The sequence below is a fragment of the Scyliorhinus torazame genome, chromosome 10 (assembly GCF_047496885.1).
Source record: "Scyliorhinus torazame isolate Kashiwa2021f chromosome 10, sScyTor2.1, whole genome shotgun sequence".
Taxonomy (NCBI): domain Eukaryota; kingdom Metazoa; phylum Chordata; class Chondrichthyes; order Carcharhiniformes; family Scyliorhinidae; genus Scyliorhinus; species Scyliorhinus torazame.
Window position 1 is genome coordinate 116,879,007 of NC_092716.1, and position 14,393 is coordinate 116,893,399.

Below are 14,393 nucleotides of genomic sequence, written 5' to 3' on the forward strand. Positions count from 1 at the left end.
CTTATTCCTGACACTCCTTGCATCGAAACCCATTCCACTGAGTGCAACTTTGCCCTATCAACTGTCTATCCTTCCTCACAGACTCGCTGCATACTATTTCTGCCTGTTCAACAGCTGCTCTATCCTCTGATCCATAGCTCTGGTTCCCATCCCCCTGCCAAACTAGTTTAAATCATGTACATGTCCATTAAATATCCATGGATCAAAAATTATAACAACAAAATCAAAGAAATGGAAAATAAGGGTATTAATGAGAAAGGCCCTTACAACACACACACATATACATAGATACACACACAGATACACACAACCACATACACAGATACATCCATACATACATCTGGATACACACACAAACACTTAGTCACAGATACACGCGCACAGACACAAACACAAATACACGCACCCACACACAAACATTTAGTCACAGATACACATGCATATGCACACACACTTAACCACAGATACACACGCATGCACACACAGAAACACACTCAGAGAAAGCACATACAGATACATAGGCACACAAATAGACAAAAACACAGATGCACATATAAACACACACTGAAATACATAGTTACAGACAAACAAATATACAAAATATATTGCTGTGTGTATGTGACAGTTAACTCTATGTATTTCACTGTACTGTACAACATTGAACCCTGTGAGGATTTAGATGAGTCTTTCTATCAGCTCCATTGCTGCAGTAGCTGTACTCTGTCCAAAGATGAACACTCCACACAGGATTGCAACTGCTCCCCAGACAATCAAACACCACCTGAGAGAAGAAAAGTAGTTCAATAAACGTAAAAATCAAAACACAATAGGAACCAAAAGAGTATATTTCAAGTGAAGTCATTGTTGTAATGTAGGAAATGCAGCAACTAATTTGTGCACAGCAAGTTCCCACAGAAGGTAATGAACAGATAAACTGTTTTAATCTTGTTGTTTGAGGGGTAACTGTTAACCAGGACTCTCTTGTTACACACACATTGTACAATGGGGTTTTTACTGTCCAGCTCAGAGATAAAATGGTGCCCCAGTTTAACATACTGATGGATAGTAGCTTCAACAGCACAGAACTCCCATTGTACTGCACTGGAATAACAATGTGGAGTCTGTGCTCCCGGCTCTGAAAAGGGACTTGAACTCACAACTATTGAACTCAAAAGCGTGAGTCAATTGAGACCATGAAGTTGTCAATATTCTTGGCACAGGCTATTTCTTCTAGTTGGCTTACTGCTGCCCCTCTTCTCCCTATGTCCCTTACCGATGATACCACAACCTGGCTGGACTCCATTCATTCGTGGAGGAGTCGGACATGCCGATATCCACAATGGAGCTGGTCAGGCCGGGAGTGCCGGATTCAGAATTTTGACAAGAACCAGCCCACACCCTTTAAAAACACTCCTGAAAGTCAAAAAACCTTGGAATGGGGTTGAGAATCCTGGAATCAGGTCCCACCTGCCTTTTTAAAGGACTTCCAAGTCATTCCGACGCAGTGAAAATCTAGGCCTCTACTTTAGGATGGATGTCAAAGCCTTACAAAGAGTGCCGAGCGGATCAACAGAATGTTAATAGTGATGAAAGACTTCAGTGAATGTGGAGAGACAGCAGAAACTGGGATTGTTTTCTCTCAAGCAGAGATAGTTATAGGGAAGGAGATTGAATAAAATGTTTGAAGTGATGAAGGGTTTTGGTAACATAGATAGGGAGAAACTATTTACTTGAGACAGCTTTTAAGAGAGTACAGATTAAGATAATTAACAATTTCTTTACTTTAGCGTAACAAGTTGTTAAGATCTGTGAGGGTGGTTAATGAGGATTCAGCAGCAGCTTCCCAAAGGAAACTGGGTGTATGTTCAAAACAAAAACAAGGAGAGGGTGGGCCTAATTAGACAGTTCTTTGCCAGTACAGACATAGTGGGCTGAAGGGTCACTTTCTGAGCTGCATGATTCCATGGGCCTACTATGCACCAGTACAGGGTTCAGGCCTGGGAGACATTCTGCCCTGAAAGAGTAAAGTCCTGTGGTGAGAACCGGGATTGTCTTTGGGGGTGGGAGTGTTGGCAACACCTCTGAGACATGCAGACCATTTGACTAGAAATTGTTGTTTGTCCGTCGAAATGAGGTTGACCATGTTCATTAACTCAGGTGTTAGGATTCTGGTCTTTATTTTGCTGACTGCAAAAGCCTGTTTGTGCCCATAAGGTTCTGCCCTAATTCGGAAAGGACATTGCAAACGGTTGTGTTTTTAACAAATTGATGTCTCGGGATTTCCTCTCCGTGCATTTTCTCTGTTTCAGATCTGTGTTTGCTTTCGAGGGAGGCCACATCTCTATTTATTTGGTCGCACCAGGGGCCGTGATCCTGGACGAGCTTCGTCCAGGACTCAAAACCAATGTTAAAACCCTTCAGTGAGCCTCTGAAGTGTCCCGTAGCTTTTCCTCTGACCACGGTGAGAGTGCACCCTGAGGATCAAGCTCTCCATTTAACATTTGCTTTGGTAAGTGAGTGTTTGGCTTTCCAAACACATGACCAGCTCAACCCTTTTCTGGGAATGTCAGAACGGAATAGCACAACTGCCAACCAGAGGCAGGTTTGAACAGTTCCATAGTATCCTACCTCAGTTCTGACAATGTGTGTACATCGAGTGGGCAGTGGGGGCTGTGAAGTAATGGGTTAAGAAACATTCCAATTAGTTGTCTCATTTATGTTAAGTATCCAATAATTGACACTGATATGTAAAGAGCCTTCAGGTGGCCTTTGTGTCAGGTGATGTGAAGATCGAGTTTTGTGCAGAGTCTGTTAAAGTGAAATAAAGGTGTTTGTGAAAAGCAGCAGAATTTTTGACTCTTTATACAACAGCAGCTAAACATCTAACAAATGGTAGCAGAGGATGGTTGCTGTGCAAATGTGACGGGTTGAAAGATACAACTTTTCCAGACCAAACCAAGGAGTGAGTGAGAAGAAAAAAAAAGATTTATGGCTGTACCTAGGATAAAGATGGCCGGATATGACTACCCCCCCTTATTTTCTGAAAGGGGATCGTACGACCAATGGGGAAGTGCAGTAGTTATGTGGACTAAGGTAACTGCCTTGGGAAAGAGAAAACAAGGTATGGCATTGGCTCTTTCTCTACCTTATGACAGTAAAATCCGATGCAAATTGTTTTCTGAGCTGGAAATGGAAGAGTTAGACTCAGAAGAAGGCCTGGAGACTCTATTACGTTAAATGGATAAGATTTATAAAAAGGATGACTTGTTAAGTGATTATGAAGCATGGTCGGATTTTGATAGGTACCGGAAAATAGAGGATATTTCCATGGAAGACTATATAATGGAATTTGGCAGACTATATAAAAGGCTGCAGAAACACAACCTGGAATTTCCACAGTCTGTGTTGGCCTTTAAATTACTTGACTGTGCTGGAGTGAGCAACATGGAAAGGCTTCTGGTTTTGCCAGGAGTTCAGTTTGCGGATAAGGATACCTTATTCGATCAGATGACAGAACCTTTAAAAAAGTTTCTGGGGAAACATTCGATTCCGATTGCTCTGATGACCCAAATAGGTCAGTCTGCAATAAAGCAGAATATGAAAGATACACTACTAATAGGATGATGAAATCGCACGGCTACGAACAGATTCCAAGACAATAGAAAGAGATCGGGACCCGGAAACTATGAAGACAGAAACCCAGTTAGAACCTACAATAGGAAGATGAACCCCAGAAATGCACGAGGCATGATAAATCGGTGTTTTCGGTGTGACTCTCAATACCATTATGCTTTCAACTGTCCAACACGTTATAATAGAGTGTTTGAAGCGACACATGACAGGGAAGAGTCAGAAGAGGAAAAAGATAGTGACCAGGCAGAAGGCATTGTCCTATTAACAAGCAGTTTTATGCCAGTAATGAGGGTGTTGGTTGCAGAATACTTCAATTGTGCTGTATATCTACTGTGTGTGGAATTGACTGGCTAAAATGTTACCTGGACTCCTTAAATGCTGAAAATTGTAACAAGGTTAAGGAATTTGAAAGTTCCACAAGTTTCAGGTTTGGGGATGATAATACTCTGAAGTAATACCCTTGCAATATTGCTGGAGTGAATCATTTCATTAGCGCGGATGTTGTATCAAGTGCTTCTGCTTCTGAGCAGACCGTCGATGAAGAAAGCACACATGAAACTGGATATGGAACAGGATAAGGCAACAGTTTTTGGAAAGACGGTGGACTTACAATTTACACAGTCGTGACACTATTGTATTCCATTGCTGACAAATAATATTTCAAGTACAATTGTTAAGGATGTGTTAATGGCAGTTGGAAATGGGACTTTTGCTGAGTAAAAGCTTGTTGTACTGAAACTGCACAGGCAATTTGTGCATCCGTCTCCTCGGAGGCTGAAAAATTTATGAAAGAATGCAGGAGTAAGGGATGAAGACTATATACTAAACTGATAGAACCGGTTAGTGATCGCTGTGAAGTTTGGAGGAAGTACAGAAGGACACCAGCACGACCGATAGTAACCCTACCTTTGCCGAGAGATTTTAACAACATTGTGGCCATGGACCTTAAGATCTCGGATAAAGCCAATAATATATTTATTTAGCATTTTGTAGATTTAGCAACCAGATTTAGTCAATCAACGATTGTACGAAGTAAAGAAAAGAGAGTAATTCTGGATCAAATTGTGGAAAAATGGATAGGGACAGGAATGGGCCCACCGGTAAATTTCCTTACGGACAATGGGGGAGAATTTGCTGATGATGAGTTTAGGGATATGCGTGAAAATGTGAATATCACAGTTATGAATACAGCTGCGGAAAGCCCATTTAGTAATGGTGTGTGTGAAAGAAACCATGCGCTAATAGATGACATGCTCCAGAAAATTTTGGCAGATAGACCAAACTGCAAGCTAAGTTCAGTTTTAGCCTGGGCGCTACAGACAAAAAATTCATTGCAGATGGTTGGGGGCTATAGTCCCTATCAATTAATGTTTGGTAGAAATCCTAAAATTCCATCCATTTTAGATGACCAGCCTCCAGCTTGGGAAGGGACTACAATTAGCTCTGCCTTTTCTGAGCATTTAAATGGATTAAATGGATCATAGTAGAAAAGCTTTTTTAGAAGCAGGAGTCTCTGAAAGAATTCGCAGAGCTTTAAGACATAATGTACGGCCATCAAATACCGTTTTTCAGCAAGGAGACATAGTACACTATAAGAGAGACAATTTTAATGAATGGAAAGGCCCAGGGAAGATCATCGGCATAGATGGAAAAACAATTAGGGTACATTCATCAAGGATAATGGGTACAGATTACAATAGCAGACAGACATGTTGAGGTACCAGAGTCATCTGGTACACACATGTTACAGAACTATGAGGACCAGTTAACTGATATAGACAGGGTTTCTGTAGAGGAACACAACACTTCGGATGAATTATAACAGGCCATTTTTCCGAAAGGTGAACTGCCAAAAGTTGGTACAAAAGTGACATACTTGCCTGAAAGGTCTAGTCAATGGAAGGGAGCAACTGTTATTAATAGAGCAGGGAAGGCCACTAGAAACTATAAACATTGGTTGAATGTACAGCATTCAGGGGAAGAAGTCAAGACAAGGGATTGGGAACATGAAGTTCAAAAATGGAGAGCACAGAAACTCAGTGCCAGTTCAGATAGTACATTGGAGAGTGAACAGGTCCACAGGAAAAGGTCGAGAACTTTTGAAAGTACATCCTACAGCAGAAGGGAAAGATCAAGCAGTAGCAGTACAGAACGAGATACCAGGCGGGAGAGGGGACATAGTTTATCAAGATCTCGGAACATGAGTAAAACTACAAATACAAATAGGAGTAGAAGCCCACATGCAGGTGAGATTTTGGTGGCTTCCAATAAATTAGATGAAAAAGTTATTAAAGTTGCCAAACAGCAAGAACTGCATAGTTGGAGTGAATTTGGGGTATACACGGAAGTACCGGATAGGGGACAAAGAGCTCTATCCCACAGATGGATTTGCACAGAAAAGGTTCTTCTGGATGGAACTTGTAAGGCAAAGGCCAAGCTTGTGGCAAGGGGATTTGAAGAAAACTTAGAAGATCAGGATTTAAGGGTAGATTCACCTACGGCAGGAAAGGTTACTTTAAAGATCTTCTTGGCTTTATTAGCCACAAAGGCATGGGAATGCAAATCTATAGATATAAAAGCTGCCTTTTTGCAAGGGCATCAGCTCCAGAGAGACATTTTTCTCCATCCTCCTAAAGAGGCAGCTAACACAGAAGGGAGTTGAACAAATGTGTATATGGATTAAATAATGCGTCTAGAGTCTGGTATTTTTCGGTAAAGTCAGTTTTGTTAAGTTAGGCTGTTGACAGTTGAAAGCAGATCTGGCAATGTTTTACTGGCACTATAAAAAAAATCTTTCTGGCATCTTTATGATGCATGTCAATGATTTTTTGTGGAGTGGGACTAGTGATTTCAAAGCTATTGTAATCTCTGGTTTGAGGAAAGAATTCAGGGTTGGAAGTCAGGCTTCCGGTGCATTTAAATATATTGGACTGGAAATTGGACAGACTAAGTTAGGGGCAACTTTACGTCAGCAATCTTATTTGGAAAGCATCAGCCCAATAGCAATTAGTCGTGGCCGGGTTTCAGAAAAAGATACAATGGTTTCAAAGATGGAAAAAGAGCAACTGCGAAGTTTAATTGGGCAACTGAATTGGTTAGGGTGACAGACTAGACTGGATGTGAGTTTTGATGTCTTAGAGTTAGTACAAAAATGAATGATCCCAAAGTGGAAGACATAATAAAAGCAAATAAAGTGTTGGTCAAACTAAAAATGCAGGAGTATGTTTTGAGGTTTCCGGTTTTAGGTGGCGTGAAACTCATAGTTTATAGTTATGCGTCCTATGTAAATTTATGTGATGGGGTTTCAAGCGCAGGAGGTTTTATAATTTTCCTTTTGGGGAACAATGGCAAACGTTGCCCTCTTGTGTGGGAAACAAAGAAAATATGGAGAGTGGTCGAAAGCACCTTGTAGAGGGGGTGGATATGGCCTTTTATATATCTCAGATATTGACAGAAATTTTGGGATTAGGAGATTTGGGTAATATACCTATTGACTGTCACATTGACAATAAATCCCTGTGGGAAAATGTACACTCCACAAAAAGTGTCAATGAAAAAAGGTTAAGGATCGACATTGCAAGTTTGAAGCAGAGGTTGGACAGAGGGGAGATAGCAAAAATTAAATGGGTCGACAGTAGCTATCAATTGTCAGACTGCTTTACAAAAAGAGGGCTAGTTCACAGAAACGTTTGGATATTGTTAATGAAGGGCGCCTGGTTCTGTGACTTTTATTTCTTCCAAAAAAAAGAGAAGGGGGGAAATTGCGTGTGTGTTTTTGAGTTCCTTGTAATTTTGTTTTCACCTAATTATTTTTTTTCTCCAAGAAAGGGGAGACTGTTAAGTAATGGGTTAAGAGACATTCCAATTAGTTGTCTCATTTATGTCAGTATCCAATAATTGACACTGATATGTAAAGAGGCTTCAGGTGTCAGGTGATGTGAAGATTGAGTTTTGTGCATTCTGTTAAAGTGAAATAAAGGAGTTTGTGAAAAGCAGCAGAACCTTTGACTCTTTATACAACAGCAGCTAAACGTCTAACAGGGGTGGGAGTTGGAATTGGGCAATCCTAAATTTATCTTCATGGCCTGGCCCTGGGAACCTTTCTAGAGGATTAAAGGACACAACTGGTTGGAATGAGGGTGTGAAAATGAGTGGGTTTGGTAAAAGGGCAGTGAGTGAACGGAAGCATTTTTCTTGCTGGTACGAGGCCTGGGCACAATGAATGCTTAGAAATGATCGCTGCAGTCATCAGCTTACAGCATCCTGACATTCACTGGGTTGTAGCGAACGGGGCCCTGAGATTGCTAGTGCAAACTATTCACCCTCAGATTAGTGCCTAGGGTCCAACTTTACAGTGTGGAAAGAACGGCCTGCTTTTCTATCGCACCTTTAATCAACACCAGCTATCCTAAAATGCTTTATAGCCAATGAAGTACTTTTGTTATATTGTCTCTGTTTTAATGGATGGAAAGTGTGGTGAGCTGCTTTACACATTTCGATTGAAGGATAAGAATTTGTGACAATACCATGGAGCAGTGCCCCTCCCCATCTTCAAAATAATACTGTGGGATCTGAGAGGGTAGATAGGATCTCAGTTTAATGTGTCATCGAAAAGACAGCGCCTCTGGCAGTGTGGCAGCCTCTCGGTATTGAACTGGAGTGCCAACCTGAATGTTTCTGCTCAAATCCCCCGAGCAGGCCTTGAACTAACAACCTTCATACACAGAATTAAGAACCATACCAGCTTAACCACATGGAGTTGCCCAAAGGTGCACATAATAATAGAGTCAAATCAGGAAACTTGTGTCAAGGTCGGAACCAACATGGGAGTGAATGTGGAGATGGCGGGATGTTGCCCATCCTGATTTTGGTCTCCTCGTTCCACCCAGGGGACATCATTTTTGGTTCACATTTGTTCAGCAGCATGAGCTCCCACTCTTTAAGCAGCATATTGATGATAATTGGCACAGGCATGAGTTTACCTGAGTCTGAGAGAGACGGGCTCAGTTTGCATTGCGCATACTAGACACAGGCCTGCGAAGGAGAGGAGAGAAATGGTGAGAAACTGACAGCAATCTGAATTTATATTGAAGTCAAAACAGTAAAAGGCAGGTCGGTCTGGCAGTCCCTGTGGAGAGAGGAGCACAGGGTTTCAGAACTGTGACCTTTCATCAGTTCTGAGGGAGTTTGCACACCTCGGCCTGTATTTGCATCCCCAGGGGTGGGTGGCGGGGCGGGGTAAGGTGACAGGAAGGTCCACAACTTGACTACACCCTGGCCTCTGGAGAAACTGCCCTGAAAAGCGGGATCTTCATTGCAAGGGGCGCATGGGGGAGGGGTTGGTGCGTGTCATTGGGGCAGGAACGGGTTCAGGCTAGTGGCAGGTCAGCTGACCTGAGAAGAAATTTGGAGGCTGCCAACAGGAGCTGCAGGATGTGGAGGCAGCCTGTTTGAGAGACCCGCCTCAGGCCTTCGTCCCAGTTCAAATGAGCACAGGAAGACCCTTCAGTCCTCATTCCTCACACACCTTAACCCTCCAAACATTTCCCCATACACCATCCATGCCACCTCATAACTGCCACCTACCCCCATGACTCCCTCATTCATCCTAAGTAAGCTATGGCACTTCAATGCCCATTGAGCCATTGTACACACACTGGAACCAATAAACCCCATTGTGTTTCATGGGATGTTTTAAAAAAAAGCTTTGCAAAAAATAACCTATTCATAACTCTCTCCTAATGTTGAAAAGAAAGTCTTCACTACAAGCTAATAAAAGTCTTAGTCATTCGGACCCTTTCAAGTATGAATGACAAAAACCACAAAACCTTGAAACCACTTAACTTGTGTATAAAAATATTGTGAAATAGACAGTAGGGATCAGGGAACCAGAGCTGTCAATTAAATAATGTATACTTTAGGGTGGCGGCTTCAACAAGTCTAATGGGTGCCTGGACTCTCAACCAAACTTCATTATGTATACTTGACTGAGAGAACAGATAACTAAAAGGATAGTAAAAAACCTGCTCCACAGAGGAAGCATTGTTTGATTGACAGCTCAGGCTATCTGATTTCTGTTGTCCAATTCACAATGTTTGTTTAGACAAGTGTTTGTAGTTTCTTTCAAGTGTTTATAGTTTTGTTATTGATACCTTAAACTGTCTGGATGATTGACACTTTTATTAACTTGTAGTGAGCTGATTTATTTTCAAGAAAGGAGAATGTTATGAAGGCAGTACTTTTTTCAAAACACATCCAACTGTCACTACAGGGTTTCTTATTCCAGACAGTGTGTATCATGGGTCAGTGGGCATGGAAGTGCCACAGCTTGGCACAGAGGACATACGGGGCCTTGGGGGTGGGGGCTTGGCATGAGGATGACTACCTTTTTAAAATATCTGCTCATGCAGACGAGGGTTTGTGCCTCCTCTGAGGGGCTGTGAAACACAACTCTTTGAAAATCTGGTCTGGCTCCATGAAAACTGTGAAGGTGAAGAAGATGCCGATTTCTACAATGGCGCCGGCCAGGTCAGGGTTGCCGAATGTAGGATTTAGACAGGAGCCAGCTCACACCCTATACAGGCACTCCCAAAAATCAAACAGTCAAGGGATGGGGTTGGGAAACCCAGTATAGGATCTGCTCATTTATATTAAAGGGCTCCTGAGTCATCCGTACTCAGTGAAAATCCAGGCCAAAGTCTTGCTGAGAGAGGCTCACTCTGTGTCTGTCACATTTGTATTTGATGCTGATGTGGAGTTAAAAAAGAACCCCTGCTGGAAAGTGGCTGATTATCAGGTGAGGACAGGCTTTAAATATGATCATGATGCCTTCTGTGGTTCAATAGCCTGCTGCACTAACCAGGTCAACAAATGAAACTCGGCAATCATTTGAATTACTAACAGGAGGTTTGCTAACATCCATATACCCCAGCAAGGCTTGACCTTGTTATAGAGTATAAGAGGGGTAGAGCAGAGACAAAACAAAGTGGAAAGTGTTCCTTTTTATTGGGATGCATGTCCCTCAGGATTGTGAGTGAGGAGATGGAATGGGGTCACTCGCACATAAAGGATGGTTATAATCCAGGAGTCATAATAAACTTGCCCAGCACACATTGAGTAACTGGCCGTACCTGGAAAAATGAAGATGAAGAATGCACTGATGCCTCCAATGAGACTGATGACCTCGCTGATGTCTGGGACAAACATAGCTATCCCCATGGTTACCAGGACCCAACAGGTTGTCAGCAGCACCCTCAGCCTTTTCTCATAAGCTGCTGTGAGCACCACATCCTGAGGCCGATACCTTACACACAGCTCCTGAATCACAGACCTAGGGAAGGTATATGCATATATATATATATATTTTATTATAAATCTTTTTATTGGCATTTCTCATATTTACAAACAGTTGTATATATACAAATCACATTTTTCTCGCCTGCGCTAATTTCCTTTAGTATATAGAGGTTTAGTTTGTCCTTTGTTTAACTGACCCTACGTGCGTTTCATTGCCCTCTGGATCGGTCTATGGTTCCTCCCCCTGCCCTGTTCACCCCCCCCCCCCCCACCCCCCGGCTTCGGCTGTGCTTTTCTTTTATTTTCCGGACAGAGTGGAATCATCTCTCGTGGTTTCCCTGCCTTCCTTCTGACTCCCCCCCCCCCCCCCCCCCCCCCCCGGGTTGCGCAATCTTTTGGTAACTCATCTATCTTGGTGTTTTAGTAATTAAAAAGAATTTTAAAAATTCTTATTAGGTTACTCCTCATTGTTGGCCTCGAACAGGTTTTGGAACAGACCGACAAACTGCCCCCAAGTATCCAGGAAGCCTTCCTCTGACCCCCGGGTGGCGTACTTAATCTTCTCCAGGTGGAGAAATTCCGAAAGGTCAGCGAGCCAGTCTGCAGCTTTGGGTGGTGCTGCTGATCGCCAGCCGAGCAGGATTCTCCGACGTGCGATTAGGGAAGTGTAACTCTGGCTGCTCCGATACCCCGAAGATTGCCACTATTGGGCATGGCTTCACCCTAACTCCCACAACCTTGGACATTGCCTCGGAGAATGCTGTCCAGAACCCAGCAAGCTTGGGGCAAGTCCAAAACATGTGGGTGTGGTTGGCCGGGCCCCTCTGGCACCGCTCACATTTGTCCTCCACCTCCGGGAAGAACCTGCTCATTCGGGTTCTGGTCAGGCGCGCTCTGTGCACCACTTTGAGCTGCATTAGGCTTAGCCTTGCGCAGGAGGAGGTGGAGTTCACCCTGCTCAGTGCTTCGCTCCAGAGTCCCCATCCTACCTCTGCCCCCAGTTCGTCCTCCCATTTTTGTCTGGCCTCGTCCATTGGAGTCCGGGTTCTGTTCAGTAGCTGTCCATACATTTTCCCACATAGCCCCCCCTTCTCGTTGCTTGTGCCTATCAGGTCCTCTAGTAGTGTGCTTTCTTGGGCCCCAGGGTACCCCACTGTCTCTTTACGGAGGAAGTGTTTTATTTGGAGGTGTCTCATTTCCTGTCCTTTTGCTAGCCTCCACTTCCTCGTCAGTTCGTCTAGTGTCACCAGTCTGTGCCCTACGTAGAAGTCCCCGACCGTCAATGTGCCCCCGTCCCGCCTCCATCTTTCGAATGTGGTATCTAGCATGGCTGGGGGGAATCTGTGATTGCCGCAGATGGGGGCCATGGGGGGCATTTTAGTTATCCCGAAGTGTTGTCTGAGCTGGGTCCATGTTCTCAGCGTGGCCGCTACCACTGGGCTTGTTGTATATCCTGTTGAGGGGGATGGGAGTGCTGCTGTAGTCGGGATCCGGAGGGTCGTTCCTTTACAGGATGCCTCCTCCATTTGTACCCAATCTGTGTCAGGTTCTTGTACCCATCCCCTCACTCATTCTGCCGTTGCTGCCCAGTGGTAATATTGTAGGTTTGGTAAGGCCAAGCCCCCTTTGATTTTCCTTCTTTGCAGTGTCTGTTTTGGGATTCTCAGGTTCTTACCCCCCCCCCCACACACACAAACGCCACGATTAGACTGTCTACGTTTTGGAAAAAGGCCTTGGGGATGAAGATCGGAATGGATCTAAACAGGAAGAGGAACCTGGGCAGTACGTTCATCTTGATCGTCTGCACTCTCCCCGCCAGGGAGAGTGGGAGTGAGCCCCACCTTTGAACTTCTCTTCTCACTTCCTCCACCAGGCTGGTCAGGTTCCACTTGTGGATCTGTGTCCAGTCTCTGGCTATCTGGATCCCCAGGTAACGGAATCTGTTCTGGGCTGTTTTGAACGGGAGCCCCTCCAGCTCTCTCCCTCCCCAGTTTGGTTTCACTGGGAAATGCCTCACTTTTGCCCAGGTTAAGTTTGTAGCCCGAGAAGGTTCCAAACTCTTTCTGTATTTGCAGTATTGCCTTCAGTCCCTCCTGTGGCTTCGAGACATAGAGGAGCAGGACATCTGCATAGAGCGAGACTCTGTGCTCTCTGTCTCCTCTCCAGATTCCCTTCCAGCTTTTCGCTGTAAGGCTATCGCCAAGGTTTCGATGGCTAGTGCGAACAAGAGTGAGGACAGGGGGCAGCCCTGTCTTGTTCCTCTCTGCAGCTGGAAGTATTTAGAGCTGGGGGTGTTAGTTTGGACGCTCGCTTTGGGAGTGTTGTACAAGAGCCTCACCCAGGCGGTGAACCCCGCTCCTAGCTCAAACCGTTCCAGTACCTCGAGGAGGTATTTCCATTCGACTCTGTCGAAGGCCTTTTCTGCATCCAGGGAGACGATCACCTCTGGTGTTCTCTCCCCAGAGGGGGTCATTATTACGTTCAGCAGCCGCCTGATGTTCGCTGTATATGCATATATATATATATATAGAGAGAGAGAGACATGTCCGTGGATTTAAACTGATTCTGTTTCTATACTAAACAGTCCTGCGGTCCCCTCACACACAGTTTCATTGAGGAGCCAAACATTTGTGAGATTGGAAAGCCTATCCTTCCTTGAAGTTGGTTACTGACCTCCTCATTTTATCCTCCACTTATGATGTTGGTTCATCTGCAAACCATTGAACTATAATGCATACACCCAAGTCCAGGCCATTGATATATATCAAAAAGATAATTGGTTCCAATTCTGTCCCTGGGGAATACCAATTATCCAAATCCACCACTTTAAGTCAATGTGCCATAAGAATATAAGTCCTGGTTCTTCAACACTGAATACAAGTTTACAGGCTGCCATGGTGCAACTAGGTTAAGTTACATATTTGCTTCATCACTGGGCCAAAGATAACTTGGCTATTGCATTCATGGGCCCTCTTGATTTTTTTCTCCTTCTTGGGAGGCACGGTGGCACAGTGATTAGCATTGCTGCCTCACAGCGCCTGGGACCCTGGTTCCATTCCAACCTCAGGTGACTGTCCGTGTGGAATTTGCATGTTCTCACCGTGTCTGCGTGGGTTTCCTCCGGATGCTCCGGTTTCCTCCCACAGTCCAAAGATGTGCTAAATTCCCAAAGGTTGGGTGGATTTACAGGGATAGGGCGGGGGAGTGGACAAAGGTAGGGTGCTCCTTAGCAGGTCGGTGCAGACACGATGGGCCGAATGGACTAATTCTGCTCCTATGTCTTATGGCCTTATGGAAAGCTGTTCAATGTGAGAACAAGTGCAGCCAGGTGGAGGAGGGTGATGGTGGATAGAGTCTTGTTAGACTCCTGTTCCAGAAAGGAGAGCCCCCTGACCATCCTGGTGGGGAATGGAGGTATAGAGATTGGCTATCCATCAGCAAAACAAAAATTCATTGCTGGGTCA

General features: G+C 44.3%; 1 protein-coding gene across 1 annotated transcript in view; it reads right to left on the minus strand.

Moving 5' to 3' along the window:
• Positions 1-265: 265 nt before the first annotated feature.
• Positions 266-14,393, minus strand: part of slc38a8a (solute carrier family 38 member 8a) — a 192,407-nt gene continuing 178,279 nt past the window's right edge. Inside the window, exons 8-10 of the mRNA XM_072518660.1 lie at positions 10,764-10,963; positions 8,616-8,667; positions 266-781 (exon numbers count right to left, since the gene is read on the minus strand). Coding sequence (XP_072374761.1) covers positions 676-781; positions 8,616-8,667; positions 10,764-10,963 — 358 coding nt within the window. The 3' untranslated portion in view covers positions 266-675. The remainder of the gene's footprint in view (positions 782-8,615; positions 8,668-10,763; positions 10,964-14,393) is intronic.